Source organism: Lipotes vexillifer, unplaced genomic scaffold (assembly GCF_000442215.2).
Source record: "Lipotes vexillifer unplaced genomic scaffold, Lipotes_vexillifer_v1.1 scaffold573, whole genome shotgun sequence".
NCBI classification, from domain to species: Eukaryota; Metazoa; Chordata; class Mammalia; order Artiodactyla; family Lipotidae; genus Lipotes; species Lipotes vexillifer.
Window position 1 is genome coordinate 1,722,760 of NW_006796432.1, and position 16,358 is coordinate 1,739,117.

Sequence of the window (16,358 nt, forward strand, 5' to 3'; positions counted from 1 at the left end):
CTCCTGCATCGGCAGGCGGACTCTCAAGCACTGCGCCACCAGGGAAGCCCTGGGTAATGCTTTTGAATGCCAAGTGATTGATTTTTATCTGGATGCCTTTGAAGGGTCATATTTAGAGTTGTGCAACATAGCTAGAGCTATACTTGGTAAAGGGTAATCTAGCTGGGGTGTGTGTGTGTAAAATGACGTGGTAAGATGTGGATGTGTTAAATTTTAGGCGACAGAAGGCTGCTCCAGTTGAAATGCTGGGGAGTGGGAGGCAGCTGGAGAAGCGGCACTAGATCTCAGTAGCAAGGCTGGGTCTGTATATAGAAACGTGGGAGCCACCTCGGAGAGCTGGTATTGGATTTGGGCCAGGGCACCGATTTGTTTACTCAGCAAAGGTTCGAGTATTTACTGCGTGCCTCTGAGTGCTAGAATTGTTATGGTGAACAAGGCAGGCAGGATCCCAGCTCTCGGGGAGCCAATATTCAGTTGGGGCAGGGAAGGTAGAAGGTCAAACAATCAATGAATTAATGAGTAAAATAATTTCAGAGAATGGTAAATGCTGTGCAGATAAAACTGGGTGATGTGCTCTGGCTTGTGGGGGGTGGGTGGGTGGGTGGAGGTGATTCCTCTTTAGATTGGTAATCATAGAAGGCCTCTTTGAGGCGGTGACATTTTACCTGAGACCCGAATGATGGGAAGGAACCAGCCACACATAGGAGGGTCTAGGGACAGAGTGTTTCAGGCAGAGGTCTTAGACACCAGAGGCTGGGTCTAACTCTAAGCAAACTCCCATTTAGGTAAGTGGAGATGGGAACCAGCAAATAAGAGGAGAACAAGGAGGGCAGGAACTATCTTGGCTTTGCTCATTAGAAGAGTCCCTTACACATAGGTAAGTGTTCTCTTAAAAAGAAACAAACTGGGATTGTGTTCTACCACCGAGACTGAGGAAGGACAACCTTAAGAGTTCTGGCAACCGTGGCACAACCTACACGGAAGTCAAGAAAAAGGTTGATTTTGGTTCTTGGTTACTCTCGGCCCATCAAGAATGTCCACTTGTTAGAGGGAGCTGAGTTAAGTAGCTGCAAAGTGTTAAAAAGCAGAGGGGAGGAAATAGAAACAGCATTTCGAACTCTCTAAGAAACTCATTCCCTTACCATTTGTGAATGTCTTGTAAAAGCCTCCCCCCACCAGGTCCAGCCCTTCTGGGAACCTCGCCTGGCTGTGCTCCTCAATTTGCTCTCTTTCTCTTGCCTCTTCTCTGCTACCACCCTTTCACTTTGTACTTCTTTTTTGTTTTTTTATTTGCTTCTGGAAGCCTTGCCGCTTTATACTCCTGTTCTCTCTTATCTCTAGTCCTGCCCACCTTCGCTAGTGGCATCTGTTTCTGAGAGTGCAGCCAGATCCAGGAGCCTGGGTCTGGATGGGGCAGTGGGTACAGAGGCTGCATGAGATACCTTTGGGACATTTGACAGTGAGTGGGAGTGGAGAAGAGGGATGGTATTGCAATGGGCCACCAAGGTTTTGTTTAAGATCCCGGAGGCCTGTGAATATCTGACACCAGGAAATCAGAGAGGGAGACCTTGAGCGTGAAGGGGCAGATGGGAGATAACTGAGGGAGCAGTTAGAGAGGAGGCAGAGTTCTTCTTCCTTAAATAACATGAGGTGAGGTGCTTCTTCCTCTGGATTAAGAGGAAAGGAATAGGGCTTCCCTGGTGGTGCAGTGGTTGAGAGTCCGCCTGCCGACGCATGGGACACAGGTTCGTGCGGTCCGGGAAGATCCCACGTGCCGCGGAGCGGCTGGGCCCGTGAGCCATGGCCACTGAGCCTGCGCGTCCGGAGCCTGTGCTCCGCAACGGGAGAGGCCACAACAGTGAGAGGTCCGCGTACCGCAAAAAAAAAAAAAAAAAAAAAAGAGGAAAGGAATAAATGAGGCTGGATACAAAGATTCTTGAGTGGGAAGAGAGATGAGTGGGAGCAGCTTACAGTAAGTGGTCTGGATCTTTTTAGCAATAAAGAAAGCCAGGTGGTCTGCTTAAAGCCAAGCTCAAAATTTGGTGAAGGAATTTTGGAATCACCACTCCAGAGATTTTGCTGGGGAATAATCAAGTGATGGAGGAATAACTGCCAAGTACCAGCAAGGATCCAGTTGAAGCTGGTGTATATTTTTAGCAGACAAAGTCTGCCTTTCTCCACGATTGCTCTGCCAATACCCGAGCAGCTGGGGCTAGTGTTGACTGCTGTTTAATACAGAGTTTGGATTTTAGCCACTAATTATATTTCAAGAAGACATTATCCTCATAGTTGTACTTAATGGTAAATCAAGAACTGATTGATTTGTTTTCCTCTCATCTTACTTGTACCTGTCAGAAGTTTGTAATTAGTGAGAGCTGCCTGTGGAATTCAATATAAGGAATTTTAATCAACAGCCTTTCATAGAACCTATTAAACTTGGCTCATCACTTTTAAAATCTGGGCTATTATGAAAAATGAAAGCTCTCAAACTTCTCGTAGCCTTCCTTTTGTTCTCAGTTTCTGTAGAGCAGTTAGGTTTTGAGGTATACACCTACTCAGGTACAATTTTGGGAAATGTTTTTGAGTAACCAGATGACAATAGTACACTTATCAAGTAGAAATTTGCTAAATGAATGGAAACAGATATCATTTAAGGACCTCTTTTTCTTTAAATATTAGGTTGAAAATGGTGTATTTGTAGCCAACCCGCTTCAGGAACGCACAATTCTAATGAGAAAAGAGGGTGAGTCTGCAAAAAGCATTAATGAGATGCTTCTGAGCAGACTTTCACGCTACCGAGCCTCGCCATCCGCAACGCTGGCTGCCCTTACCGGCTCCACCATCTCCAACACCCTGAAAGAGGACCAGGCAGGTAGGCTGCCCTTCGCTTTTTCAGCTATATATATTTTTAAGACCTTATTTTTTAGAACAGTTTTAGATTCGTAGCAAAAGTACAGGAAGGTGCAGATTTCTCGTCTACCTCCTGCCCCCACACATGCACAGCCTCCCTTATTATCAACATCCCCACCAGAGTGGTCCGTTTGTTACAACTGATGAACCTACCGTGACACATCATAATCACCCAGAGTCCATAGTTCACCTTAGGGTTCACTCTTGGTCTTGTACATTCTGTGGGTTTGGACAAATGCATAATGACATGTGTGCATTATTATGGCATCATATACAGTGCTTTTATTGCCTTAAAAATCCTCTGTGCTCTACCTGTTCATCCCTCCCCACCCCCCAAGCCCTGGCCACCACTGATCTTTTTATTGTCTTCATAGTTTTGCCTTTTCCAGAATGTCATGTAATTGGACTTATACAGAATGTAGCCTTTTCATATTGGCTTCTTTCACTTAGTAATATGCCTTTAAGATTCCTCCATGCCTTTTCATGGCTTGATACATTCAGCTTGTGACTAGTGCATGCTGCCTGTGGAATTCAGGCAATACTTATTATTGAGCATTTACAGTGTGCCATGCAAAGCACTTTGCTTTACGTAGTTCACCATTTTTAATGTCCTTCCAGTCATTTTTCATTTTTTTTATTCCAAGCTAATACATACTGTTGGCTATGGACATGAATTAGCATGAATCTGTAATAATTCAAAGCAGCTCTGTTTAATGGTAAATACCTTATCATTACTGTTAGTATAAACTGTTTTCACTTTTAGCATCTGCTTCATGAATGTAAAAAACTCACATTTAGCATCATCTTCACTAAATACATTCCTTTTTTAAACATCTTTATTGGAATATAATTGTTTTACAGTGTTGTGTTAGTTTCTGCTGTGTAACAAAGTGAGTCAGCTATATGTATACATATATCCCCATATCCCCTCCCTCTTGCATCTCCTTCCCACCCTCCCTATCCCACCCCTCTAGGTGGTCACAAAGCACCAAACTGATCTCCCTGTGCTATGCAGCTGCTACCCACTAGCTATCTGTTTTACATTTGGTAGTGTATATATGTCAATGCCACTCTCACACTTCGTCCCAGCTTACCCTTCCCCCCTCCCCCGTGTCCTTAAGTCCATTCTCTACATCTGTGTCTTTATTCCTGTCCTGCCCCTAGGTTCATCAGAACCATTTTTTTTTTTTGACTCCATATATATGTGTTAGCATACGGTATTTGTTTTTCTCTTTCTGACTTACTTCACTCTGTATGACAGACTCTAGGTCCACCCACCTCACTACAAATAGTTCAATTTTATTTCTTTTTATGGCCAAGTAATATTCCATTGTATATATGTGCCACATCTTCTTTATCCATTCATCTGTTGCTGGACACTTAGGTTGCTTCCACGTCCTGGCTATTGTAAATAGGGCTGCAATGAATATTGTGGTACATGACTCGTTTTGAATTATGGTTTTCTCAGGGTATATGCCCAGTAGCAGGATTGCTGGGTCATATGGTAGTATTTTTAGTTTTTCTAAAACTAAATGAGAGGCAAACCTTCCACAACAGAGGTTGCTTTTTCTGGAATTTGGCATTTAGTGTTTGCACTTTAATATTTGAAAATAGTATGTTTACAGAGTTTGAAAGTGAAAACAATATAAAAGGTATATGCAGAGAAATCTTACTCTCGTGTCCTGGTATATTCAGTATTTGCCCCACCCTACCCCCTGTAGGTAGCTCTATTTATTAGTTTTTGTTTATTCTGGCAGAGTTTTTTTATGCAAAGAGAAATTAAATTAATTTAGAAAGACAAATTTATGTATTTTTATTGTCCTTCTTTTCTCAATAAAAGGTAGCCTTCTAAACACACTGTTCTGTACTTTTAAAGCAGGAATTCTTAATGGGGATAAGCCTTTCAGAGGTTCATAAATATGCTCTCCCAAAGTTTTAAATAACATATGTATCATCATAATTTTTATCAGATGTTCAAGGTCATTTATGACCCCCCCAAAGTCAAGAACCATTATTCTTGAGGAGTTTTCATATTACATACCAGCTACATGAATTTATAACAAATCATGACCTGTAGTAAAAGATCAGGCTAGAAAAAGAGCCATGTATAGAAAAATGAATCTGAATTAATATATGTTTAATGAATTTAATGCAGTTTTATGCTTTAATCCTTTTATATATTGAAATGTTAGGAAGAGAAAATATTTGTGATTAATTCATTGTGAGACTATCAAATTTTAAATACTTATTAGTCCATATTAGAATTTAAGGGTAGTATTTTACTTCCACAGGTCTCTATTGTATCAAATGTAAGTAGGGAATTTATTAATAGTTGTTATAACTTGGGTATGTGGATAATTTGAATTATAGGAAATAGTTTGTAGAGGACAGTCCTATTACCTAAATAAACATTTTCCTGACAAGCTGAAGGCTTGATCTGGGTTTGTCCCTTGGGAGAAAATTGAATACTAGCCAGCACAATAGAAATACTAAAAGAATGTTTGTTACATAAGAAAACATGGGTGATTATCAGAAAGTGGACTCAGAAGGCAAGGGTATATTTAGAATCCTGTGAAAACTGGTATCTGTAACTCTAAACATGTGATTTCACTCATACTTTTATGCACATTCTCTATGTATTCATTTAACCTGAGGTTGCTACATAAAAATTCACCAGTTATAGGTGAACTTTAAAAAGTAAGTGAACTTTTAATTAATTCAACATTCAGAGGGTCTAGGATTTTTTAATTCTGTGATAAACTAATACTTATTACCATGTTAATAAGAGTATGTATATTAAAAACATCTTGGTGAAAACCACGATTGTGTGGTTATGCTCTTTGTGTGGTTATGCTCACAAAGTTGCTAGTTTTTCAGTCGTTGCCCCTTTTGGGTTTCTTACTTATGGAAATTTATGCTACTGGATTTATGTCCTATGAAGAATATACTTGTTGGCGGCTTGGAATTTTAAAAAATGGAGCTTTTTAGAACCACAGGCATTCAAAGCAAATGACAGATTAGGTTTCACTTGTCTAATTTTTCTAATCTAAACCATCTAAAGGTAATTTTATGTCTATGTAGGCAGTCATATTTTATACCTTGACAGCTTCCTAGGTAAAGCACTCTGACTTTCTGTTGCCATCATCAATCTTCACTGGACTAATATATAGAAAATCGTTAAATTCACCCTACATTTTCAGATCTGCCAGTGAGTAAGGGAAATTAAAGTACACTTTATACCTCTTGATTAGATACAATAATTATTTTCCTAATGATAGTTTATGTCACTGACCCTAAAAAAAAGAAAATACATCATGGGTTATAAATTCTGTGGACATAAAATTATTTTGTGATAGACATTGTGAAAGCTTTTATTAACTAGTTATGGGTTGAAATTTCTAGTAGATTCCATGTTCAGAGCTGTTTATAATAAATGTAATATCACAAACCTGTTAATAATTTGTTCTATATAAAATGAAAAGATCTCTACTGGAGCACAGTTTCCTAGGGGGAAACATAAACAGTAGGATTCTTCTTTTATTTTGAGATTTAGTCCATGTGAGGGTTCATTCTTTTGAAAGATTTTTATGTTATTTATTTATTTATTTATTTTAACATCTTTATTGGAGTATAATTGCTCTACAATGGTGTGTTAGTTTCTGCATTGTAACAAAGTGAATCAGCCATACATATACATATATCCCCATATCTCTTCCCTCTTGCGTCTCCCTCCCACCCCTCTAGGTGGTCACAAAGCACGGAGCTGATCTCCCTGTGCTATGCAGCTGCTTCCCACTAGCTATCGATTTTACATTTGGTGGTGTATATATGTCCATACCACTCTCTCACTTTGTCCCAGCTTACCCTTCCCCCTCCCCCTGTCCTCAAGTCCATTGAAAGATTTTGAAAAGACGTAAGGACATATTGAATACTGGGAACACCTTTGAGAAATGTTCAGATCATGTAACCAGGAGGCTTGGGACCAGTCTGTAGAGACAGAAGATCATTATTTTGCCCTTAGCTTATTATTTCTTGCTCTATATTTTGAGTCTGAGTATATTCTTGTTAGAATTGGGGGCCCCTTTCTTATACTCTAATTTGGTTTGGTAATCAAATTAATCTGTGTGTCAACTATTTCTGCTCACCATTTTCATTCCTTTTTACCAGCGAATACTAGCTGTGGCCTTCCTCTAAAAATGCTTCGGAAGACGCCCATTTACACCTGTGGTACATACTTGGTGATGCTGGTCCCACCTCCAGGGGGATCAGGCAGCTCTGCTACCCGGTCTCTTTTTGGTGGAACAAGTGGTTTGTCGTCTTTAAAAAGTAAGTGAACTTTATTTGTGTCTCTTTTCCCAATTTGTCCCTAACTTTGAAATTTAAGGTTTTTCCTAATAGTGATTTTACACTTGCTCTGTTTACAGATGCTCTTTGATAACAGCAAAAAACCTTATCAGTATAGTTATAGGCTAGGAGGAATTAAAAATAGAATTTTTGAAGGTGGTATAATAGTACACTTCTGAAAACTATTGTCCTGTAAAATTACTAGAAATAATAATGAGGTCAGGAAGATTTTAGGAAATAATCTGTTGCCACTTTATTTACTGACACTGCAAGAACTCTACCCACTGGAGAGCTATGAAAATACGTCCATGAAATACCTCCATTTTAGGACACATAAAAATGTATATGGGGCTTCCCTGGTGGCGCAGCGGTTGAGAGTCCGCCTGCCAATGCAGGGAACACGGGTTCGTGCCCTGGTCTGGGAGGATCCCATGTGCCGCGGAGCGGCTGCGCCCGTGAGCCATGGCCGCTGAGCCTGCGCATCCGGAGCCTGTGTTCCGCAACGGGAGAGGCCACAACAGTGAGAGGCCCGCGTACCGCAAAAGTATATGATACAAAATAATATATGCAAAAATTCATTAATGTTAAGTGTACATGTATATATTTTTATGTATTTCTTTTTTTTTAACATCTTTATTGGAATATAATTGCTTTACAATGTTGTATTAGTTTCTGCTGTATAACAAAGTGAATCAGCTATACGTATGCCGCCGCATAGCACAGGGAGATCAGCTCGATGCTTTGTGACCACCTAGAGGGGTGGGATAGGGAGGGTGGGAGGGAGACGCAAGAGGGAGGGGATATGGGGATATAAGTGTACATATATTTTTATGAAAGAGGGAGGCATACTATAGTAATTAAAGCAATGTGATTTTGGCTTCAGAGTGGACAAATAGTTAAATTGAAAATAATATAGGGCTTCCCTGGTGGTGCAGTGGTTAAGAGTCCGCCTGCCAATGTAGGGGACACAGGTTCAAGCCCTGGTCTGGGAAGATCCCACATGCCACGGAGCACCTAAGCCTGTGCGCCACAACTACTGAGCCTGCGCTCTAGAGCCTGCGAGCCACAACTGCTGAGCCCGTGTGCCACAACTACTGAAGCCCATATGCCTAGAGCCCATGCTTTATAACAAGAGAAGACACCACAATGAGAAGCCTTCGCACTGCAATGAAGAGTAGCCCCTGCTCTCCGCAACCAGAGAAGAGCCCTTGGGCAGTAGCAAAGATCCAAGTCAGCCAAAAAATAAATAAATTAAAAAAATAAAAATAAATCAGTTAAAAAAAAGAGAAAATAATATAGAACAAAAAAATGTTCCTTTTACATTGCCATTTTCTGTCTTTCTTACCTTAGGGACATCATTTAACCCTTCTGAGCCTCAGTTTTCCCATCTGTAAAAAATAAAAGGCTAATAGTATCTCACACCATTGTTTGGTGATCATATGCAATAAAGTATGCTAGAGTATTTCTAAAAACAAAAACAAACCCCAAATATTCCTTTTATATATGGTGACACCTTTTTTTTTAACATTCCTTTTTTCCTTAAAATTTGTTTAGGCACATAAAATTAAAATGTTTTAAAATCAGTTTACTTATTTTCATTTCCCAAAATTTCATATTCTGTCTTTTAAAAATAATTTGCTTTTTTTTTTTTTACATCTTTATTGGAGTATAATTGCTTTACAATGGTGTGTTAGTTTCTGCTTTATAACAAAGTGAATCAGTTATACATATACATATGTTCCCATATCTCTTCCCTCTTGCATCTCCCTCCCTCCCACCCTCCCTATCCCACCCCTCTAGGTGGTCACAAAGCACCGAGCTGATCTCCCTGTGCTATGCGGCTGCTTCCCAGTAAGCTATCTATTTTATGTTTGATAGTATATATATGTCCATGCCTCTCTCTCGCTTTGTCACAGCTTACCCTTCCCCCTCCCCATAATTCCATTGAAGGATTATATTTCACATTTAGATGTTTAAAAAAGCATTTCTTACCCAAACTTTAACCTGCAGATATAAATTTAACCTCAACAGCTTAAATAAAACCATTTATCTAGTATCAACTTAACTTTTAGGCCATTTCAAGTAGTGTGCGTGTTTGGGATTTAGATACTCATAACAACTCCAAAACTCTTTTGTCTTTACTTTTTAAAAATTTATTTTCTTTATTTGGTTGCACCAGGCATGCTCCTTAGTTGCAGCTTGCAGGCTCCTTAGTTGCCGCTGGCTGGCTCCTTAGTTGCGGCCAGCAGGACCCTTAGTTGTGGCCAGTGGGCTCCTTAATTGCGGCTCGCTGGCTTCTTAGTTGCGGCACGTGGGGTCCTTAGTTGCAGCAGGCGGGCTCCTTAGTTGTGGCTCGCAGGCTTCTGAGTTGCAGCTCATCAGCTCCTTAGTTGTGGCATGCGAATTCTTAGTTGCGACATGCATACAGCATTTAGTTCCCTGACCAGTGTTCGAACCTGGGCCCCCTGCTTTCGGAGCGCAGAGTCTTAACCACTGCGCCACCAGGGAAGTCTTCTGTTTTGCTTTTAGAATCAAATGGGTTAGACTTTTTCTCAACAGCCTGTTTTCTCTAACATGTGACCAGGATGCCTCCTTTAGCCCTCGGGTAAATTATGTAAATTTACTACTCACTTTAAAAACAAAAAAACAAAAAACAGCTTTATTGAGTTATAACTTACATACCATAAAATTGACCCCTTTAAAGTATACAGTTCAGTGGTTTTTAATATATTCAGAGTTGTCCAGCCATCACCACAATCTAATTCTAGAACATTTCCATCACTCTAAAAAGATACCCCATACCCATTAGCAGTCAGTCCCTTTATCCCCCCCTTTCCCCAGCCCCTGGCGTCCACCAATCTACTTTCTGACTCTATGGATTTACCTATTCTGGACTTTTCAAATATATGGAATTATACAATATATGTGCTTTTGTGACTGGCTTTTTTTTTTTTTTTTTAAGTGTAATGTTTCCAAGGTTCACCCATGTTGTAGCACAAATCATTACTTCATTTCTTTTTATGGCCAAATCATACTTGATTGTATGAATATAATCCATTGACATTTGAGTTGTTTCTGCTTTTTGACTGTTTTGAATAATGCTGCTATGAACATTCATGTACAAGTTTTTGCGTAGACATGTTGTCATTTCTCTTGGGTATATGTGTAGGAGTAGAATTCTGGGTCATGTGGTACCTGTATGTTTAAGCTTCGGAGGGACTGCTAAACTGTTTTCCAGAACGGCTGTACCGTTTTAGAGTCTCATTAGCAACGGCTCCAATTTTTCCACATCCTCTCTGACATTTGTTGTTTTTCGTTTGTTTTTTTTTTTTAATAGCTGTACTCCATAGTGGGTATGAAGTGGTATCTCATTGTGTTTTTTTTTTAAATTAATTAATTAATTAATTTATTTTTGGCTGTGTTGGGTCTTCGTTTCTGCGCGAGGGCTTTTTCTAGTTGCGGCGAGCGGGGGCCACTCTTCATCGCGGTGCGCGGGTCTTTCACTGTCGTGGCCTCTCTTGTTGCGGAGCACAGGCTCCAGACGCGCAGGCTCCGTAATTGTGGCTCACGGGCCTAGTTGCTCCGCGGCATGTGGGATCCTCCCAGACCAGGACTCGAACCCGTGACCCCTGCATTGGCAGGCAGATTCTCAACCACTGCGCCACCAGGGAAGCCCCTCATTGTGGTTTTGATTTGCATTTCCCTAACAACTAATGATGTTGAACATCTTTTCTTGTGCTGATTGGCCATTTATATATGTTCTTTGGAGAAATATCTATTCAAATCCTTTGTCCATTTTAAAATTGGGTTATTTGTCTTTTTATTGACCATTAATCATCTGAAACTCTTTTTTAGTCTTTTTGGCATGGTTTTTTCCACTCAACTGAAATTAGCCCCATTTGATTAAAACAGGCCTTCATGGTGCCATTTTTTTCATGAGGATATAGCTTACCCAGTGATTCTATTTTAGACCAACAAATAAATAAATGCTTAAATTTCTTCTATGTCCTGTTCCACATTGATCACTGTGGTGGCTACTCAAGTAAGTGGGAAAAGTGGTGCTTGCCTTGAGGAGCTCATAGTCTGGTTGGGAGAAACGATGCAGGTGTGTGAAACAACTAGAAAATGATATACAATGCTGTATCACTGCCTGAACCATGGGGAGCAGATGTAAGTGCCGCAGAATCAGAGGAAGAAAGGGTCATTGTTGAGTGGGGTAGAGGGGAGAGACTTCATGAAGTTTTGAGTTTAAGTCATGAAAAATGGCTATTATTCATATAAGTGGCCACATAGGGGAAAGGCATATGCATGGTAAATACAATGAAAAAGAGATTTGGAGAAGACCATTTTGTTGGTGTGCAGGACAGAACAATAGAAAATAGAAAAGAAACAAAGAGTACAGTTTAGATTATAGCTCAAGTCAGGCGTGATGAGAATCTGGATTACTAGGGTGATGGGAATAAGAAAAAGGAACTTGAGAGACAGTGCTAGAATTTTCTGTTGGAAAGCGGGGAAGAAAGTTATATCAATAATAGCAGCTAGGCCCTTCTGCCATGGCAGCCATTGAAGAGCAGCCGCCATGGCTTCTTGCTGCCCCATGGCCGTGGGCCTCAACAAGGACCACCAGGTGACCAAGAACATGAGCAAGCTGAGGCACAGCCCTGCAAGATGTGATCCAAAAGGTGTGTGGCTTTGCCCCTTAGGAGCTGCATGCCATGGAGCGGCATGCCAGGGTCTCCAAGAGCAAGCAGGCCCTCAAGTTCATCCAGAAAAGGGTGGGGACATACATCTGTGCCAAGAGGAAGTAAGAGGAGCTGAGGAGTGTCCTGGCCGCCATGAGGAAAGCAGCAGCCACGATAAAACCTCAGGAAAAAAAAAAAAAACAGATCCTTGATATAGTTAAACTCATTTAATCTTCACAATAACTGTATAAAGTAGGTAACTTTTATTATCTCCACTTTACACATGGGGAAACTGAGAGGTTCAGTAAATTTCCCAGGGTCACACAGAAGTGGTAGAGCTGGAATTCAAGTTCAGAATCCTAAAGCTCATGCTTATCATCACTACACTTCCCTGTGTTAAGGGAAAAGGCCGAAGGGTTTCCAAGTTTTAGAGCCAGGGCTTGGAAGGATAGCAGCTAAACATCCACTAACCTGTTTTGAGCACCAAATATATGTAAAGTATTTCTTGTAAATATTGTTACCTTGTGATGTTAATAATCATAACCCCGTTTGCAATTACCCTTTTGACAATCTATCTTGAAAAAAACCTGTATGTAAAAGTTGCCATTTTAAAAACACTTTCAAACATATGGTTCACCGTATTGGAAAGGGCTTTATGACAGTTTTCTTTTTGTGGTCTTAATGTGTGTCTTTTGTCTCCTCGTTGTTACCACCGATAGACAACCAAAAAAGATGTGATTTTTTTTTTTTGGCGGGCCTCTCACCGCTGTGGCCTCTCCTGTTGCGGAACAGCAGGCTCCGGACGCGCAGGCCCAGCAGCCATGGCCCACGGGCGCAGCCGCTCTGCGGCACGTGGGATCCTCCCGGACCGGGGCACGAACCCGCGTCCCCTGCATCTGCAGGCGGACTCCCAACCACTGCGACACCAGGGAAGCCCAAGATGTGATTTTTATAAAGTCTTGTTAAGAGGCTAAAGTTTAAGCTAACCATCATCTTAAGGCTTATTAAACAGCTTAATATTTGTTTCTGAAGTCCTAGCTTCTAGCTTGGTGTATAATATTTCGGATGGTCAATTCACAAGTCGTGCCGATCTCATAGATGCTGCTGGAAGCTCATTGGGGCGTGGTGCTCTTGTACCAGGATTGGGTAAGAAATAAATGCCCACATTTATTTTCCTTGGAAAATTCAAAATTTAAGCAATTTCTCTTAAAAACTCTTGCTAATTCTCTATGGTATTCTAGTTTCCTTGAAAGAATTTTTTTATGCTACTCTTTAATTGTGAGGATTAGTATAAGAAATTGTCATATGTGAAATTCCTCTGCATAAATTACTATTGAAGATACTGTCCATTAGGTTGTGTAATGTTGTCTATAACAAATTCTTCTTAAAGTTTATGCCATTAAAAAGGTTTATTACCCTTGAGGGATTAGTATACTTCTCATTGTTAGAAAATGAGCATTATATTAGCGCATTGGATTTTCTCTTTGCCTTGGCACCTAGGGAGCTCATATCTAAGTTTTGGGCTCAGTTACTAAGGCTTTTACTGTGTGTTAATGTTAATTAGCCCTGTTTTACCTGGGTTTTACTGTAAGCCACTTAAATCCTTTTTGGAGTTAAAAAGGTCACATGTAAGTCAGTTACTAAAAACTTTCTATTCCATGAGGCTTATTCCATTCTGACATATGAGTTAAGCCGAGTAGACATTGAATCCTGCCTTCCTACTGAGCCCCAATCTAATGCTTTGCCAGCACTGGGGGGATGTGGGATGTGGCTTGCCCGCACTGGGGAGAATCCTTGCCCTTTCATTCTTTAGCACTGCTTATGAGAAGTATGTATCAAGCAGTCAATGGTATGGTAGTTGAATAAAGGATGTTCTTTTTGCAGGTGCCTGTTACGATACAGTGAACAACATGCTATGGACATGCTCGAATGACTATATCGATCAATGGTGTAATCCTGGGAATCAGGCCTTCCATTATGTCTGTCAGAGACTTGGAGTCAGCCATATCATCACTGAGCCCAAAGGTAAGGTGCACTCATAGTCCTACAGGAAGAGATTTTTCCCCCATGAAATAGGAGAGAGTACAGCAGCATTAGTAAGTGGCAACATAGCCCAAGCAGCAAAATGTGTCAACAGCCTTCCCTCTTTGAATTTAGAAACCTAGAATTCTTATTATCTGATTGGTTTATGATTAAGTAAATAAGTGTGTAAATAAATAGAGCTTTTGAGGTGGTCCACAGACTTTTTTAAAGGAAAATTGTTATGTTCCTTCTGAAATTGTCAGAACTTTGGGACAGAAGTTCGTTCTTTATTTGTACTTGGCGTGGGATTATATATGCTGTTATAATGTTTTGCATTAATAACAACTTACTTATACACAGACTTACAATTTTGATAGACTATCTGGTAAAGGACTTTTATATTTCTTAATATTAAGATTCTTAATATAAGTTAATATTAACGTAAAATCTTTTGACTTCAAAGTCAACTATAGTGGTATATATGGTGTAGTGAGTAGCTCAGCAAATCCTCTCCTGATAAAGCAATGATAAAATGGACTGAATTACCAAAAATAACTATTTCTATAAAATTAAAATGCCAACTAAGAAAAAATTAACTATTTCTAGGCTCTGGAAGTTGACCAAAGGCATATACCAAATTGAGATGCAGTATTCATAAAAAAAAAACCCACTGAGCTTTGGCTAAGAACAGTAGAAGTCTGTGATGGTCTTAGCTGTGGACACTCCTGTCCCCTACCTTAAGCTCGGTCAGTGCAGTAATTCCATCAGGGTGGGGCAGATCATGGAAGCCAGCAGCTTGGCTGCCAGAAGGGGCTGACTGATTTGGAGCAGAGCATGGAAAAAAACTCACACACAGCAGCAATGTCAGTAACAGTAGTGGTCTTGGTGGCAAACAAACAGAGACAACCAGTGGCTTAGCTAGCCTGAGGTTGTGGTCCTGGTTAGGACAAGCATCGAACCAGCAAACTAGCCAGAAATTTACTGGTGAGATGTGGGTAGTGAGAAAGCTACAAAGGGCCTTCGTAAGCTCCCCAAACATCTGCATAGAAGAAGCCAGAGAAGGCCCAAGCTGTTCACACAAGCCTGGCTGAAGATGAGCCTGCATACACATACAGAGATTTGAGAGGGCCCACAGAAGGTTAAAACCACAGAATAGTTTAAAACTGCCTAAACTTTGATGTGCTTCCCCCAGAAAACGTGGCTCCATCCAGGGTGGAAGTATTACTGGCTCAGGGTGTTTGAGCACAACCTCTGACTCAGACGAGGTAACCACTAGGAAGGCAAGCTTGAAAATAAAAATGACAATAATAAAAATAAACAAATGAAAGAAAGTAAAAACGAAAATAGAAATAAGAATTTAAGAAAACAAAGTGAGCGGAGAAATCAGTAGCTAAACACTGCAGGCAAAACTCAGATATTAGACTTAGCAGATGAAGAGTCCAAAGCAGCCTTTAGAAGTAAATTCAAAGAACTAAAGGAAACCATGTTTAAAAGATTAAAGAAAAGTATGATGACCATGATTAAACAGAGAATTTCAACACAGAATTTATTTAAAAAACAAAAAAAAGACAACCAGTTGGAAATTCTGGATTTGAAAAGTTCAATGACTGAAGAGAAAAAAATCACTGGAGTAGCTCTATAGCAGATTTGAGATGGTGGGAGAAATAATCAGCAAACTTGGATATAGATGGATAGAGTTATCCTATCTGAAGAATAGAAGAAGACACTTTTAAGGAATACTAGTCAGATATTTTGTAGAATTTCCCTCAGTTTGGGGTCATCTGTTGTTTCCTCCTTTACAACTGAGGTTATAGATTTGGGGGAAGAATACCACAGAGGTGAAGTGCTTTTCTCATTACATCATATCACAGGGTACATGATAGCAACATGACTTATTACTAGTGATATTAAAATTGATCACTTGGTTTAAATGCCAGCTTTCTTCACTGCAGAGTGAAGAAAGCTTCTTCCCCTTCCATATTCAATTTGTTAGAAGCAAGACATTAAGCCCACACTCATGGGAAGGGGAATTAAGCTCCACCTCCTGGAAGGGAAAACATCAGAGACATATGTTAATTACCACAGTAATTAATATTTTGGAGGAGGTGATACTTTGAGACTTTGGAATTATCTATTAGATTTTCTGTTTCTTCTTGTGTTCGTCTTGGTAGTTGTATCTTTCTAGAAATTTGTGCATTTTATCTAAGTTCTCTTTTTTTTTCTTTTTCTTTTTTTTTTTTTTTTGCGGTACACGGGCCTGTCACTGCCGCGGCCTGTCCCGTTGCGGAGCACAGGCTCCGGACGCGCAGGCTCAGCGGCCATGGCTCACGGGCCCAGCCGCTCCGCGGCATGTGGGATCTTCCCAGACCAGGGCACGAACCCATGTCCACTGTATCAGCA

The 16,358-nt window shown here is 40.4% G+C and overlaps 1 protein-coding gene and 1 pseudogene across 1 annotated transcript in view; both read left to right on the plus strand.

Moving 5' to 3' along the window:
• The window catches only part of HECTD4 (HECT domain E3 ubiquitin protein ligase 4), a 145,512-nt gene that overhangs the window by 25,976 nt on the left and 103,178 nt on the right, over positions 1-16,358 (plus strand). Inside the window, 4 exon segments of the mRNA XM_007468587.1 lie at positions 2,680-2,872; positions 7,078-7,236; positions 12,969-13,082; positions 13,821-13,961. Coding sequence (XP_007468649.1) covers positions 2,680-2,872; positions 7,078-7,236; positions 12,969-13,082; positions 13,821-13,961 — 607 coding nt within the window.
• On the plus strand, positions 11,834-12,167 carry LOC103091168 (60S ribosomal protein L36 pseudogene; annotated as a pseudogene).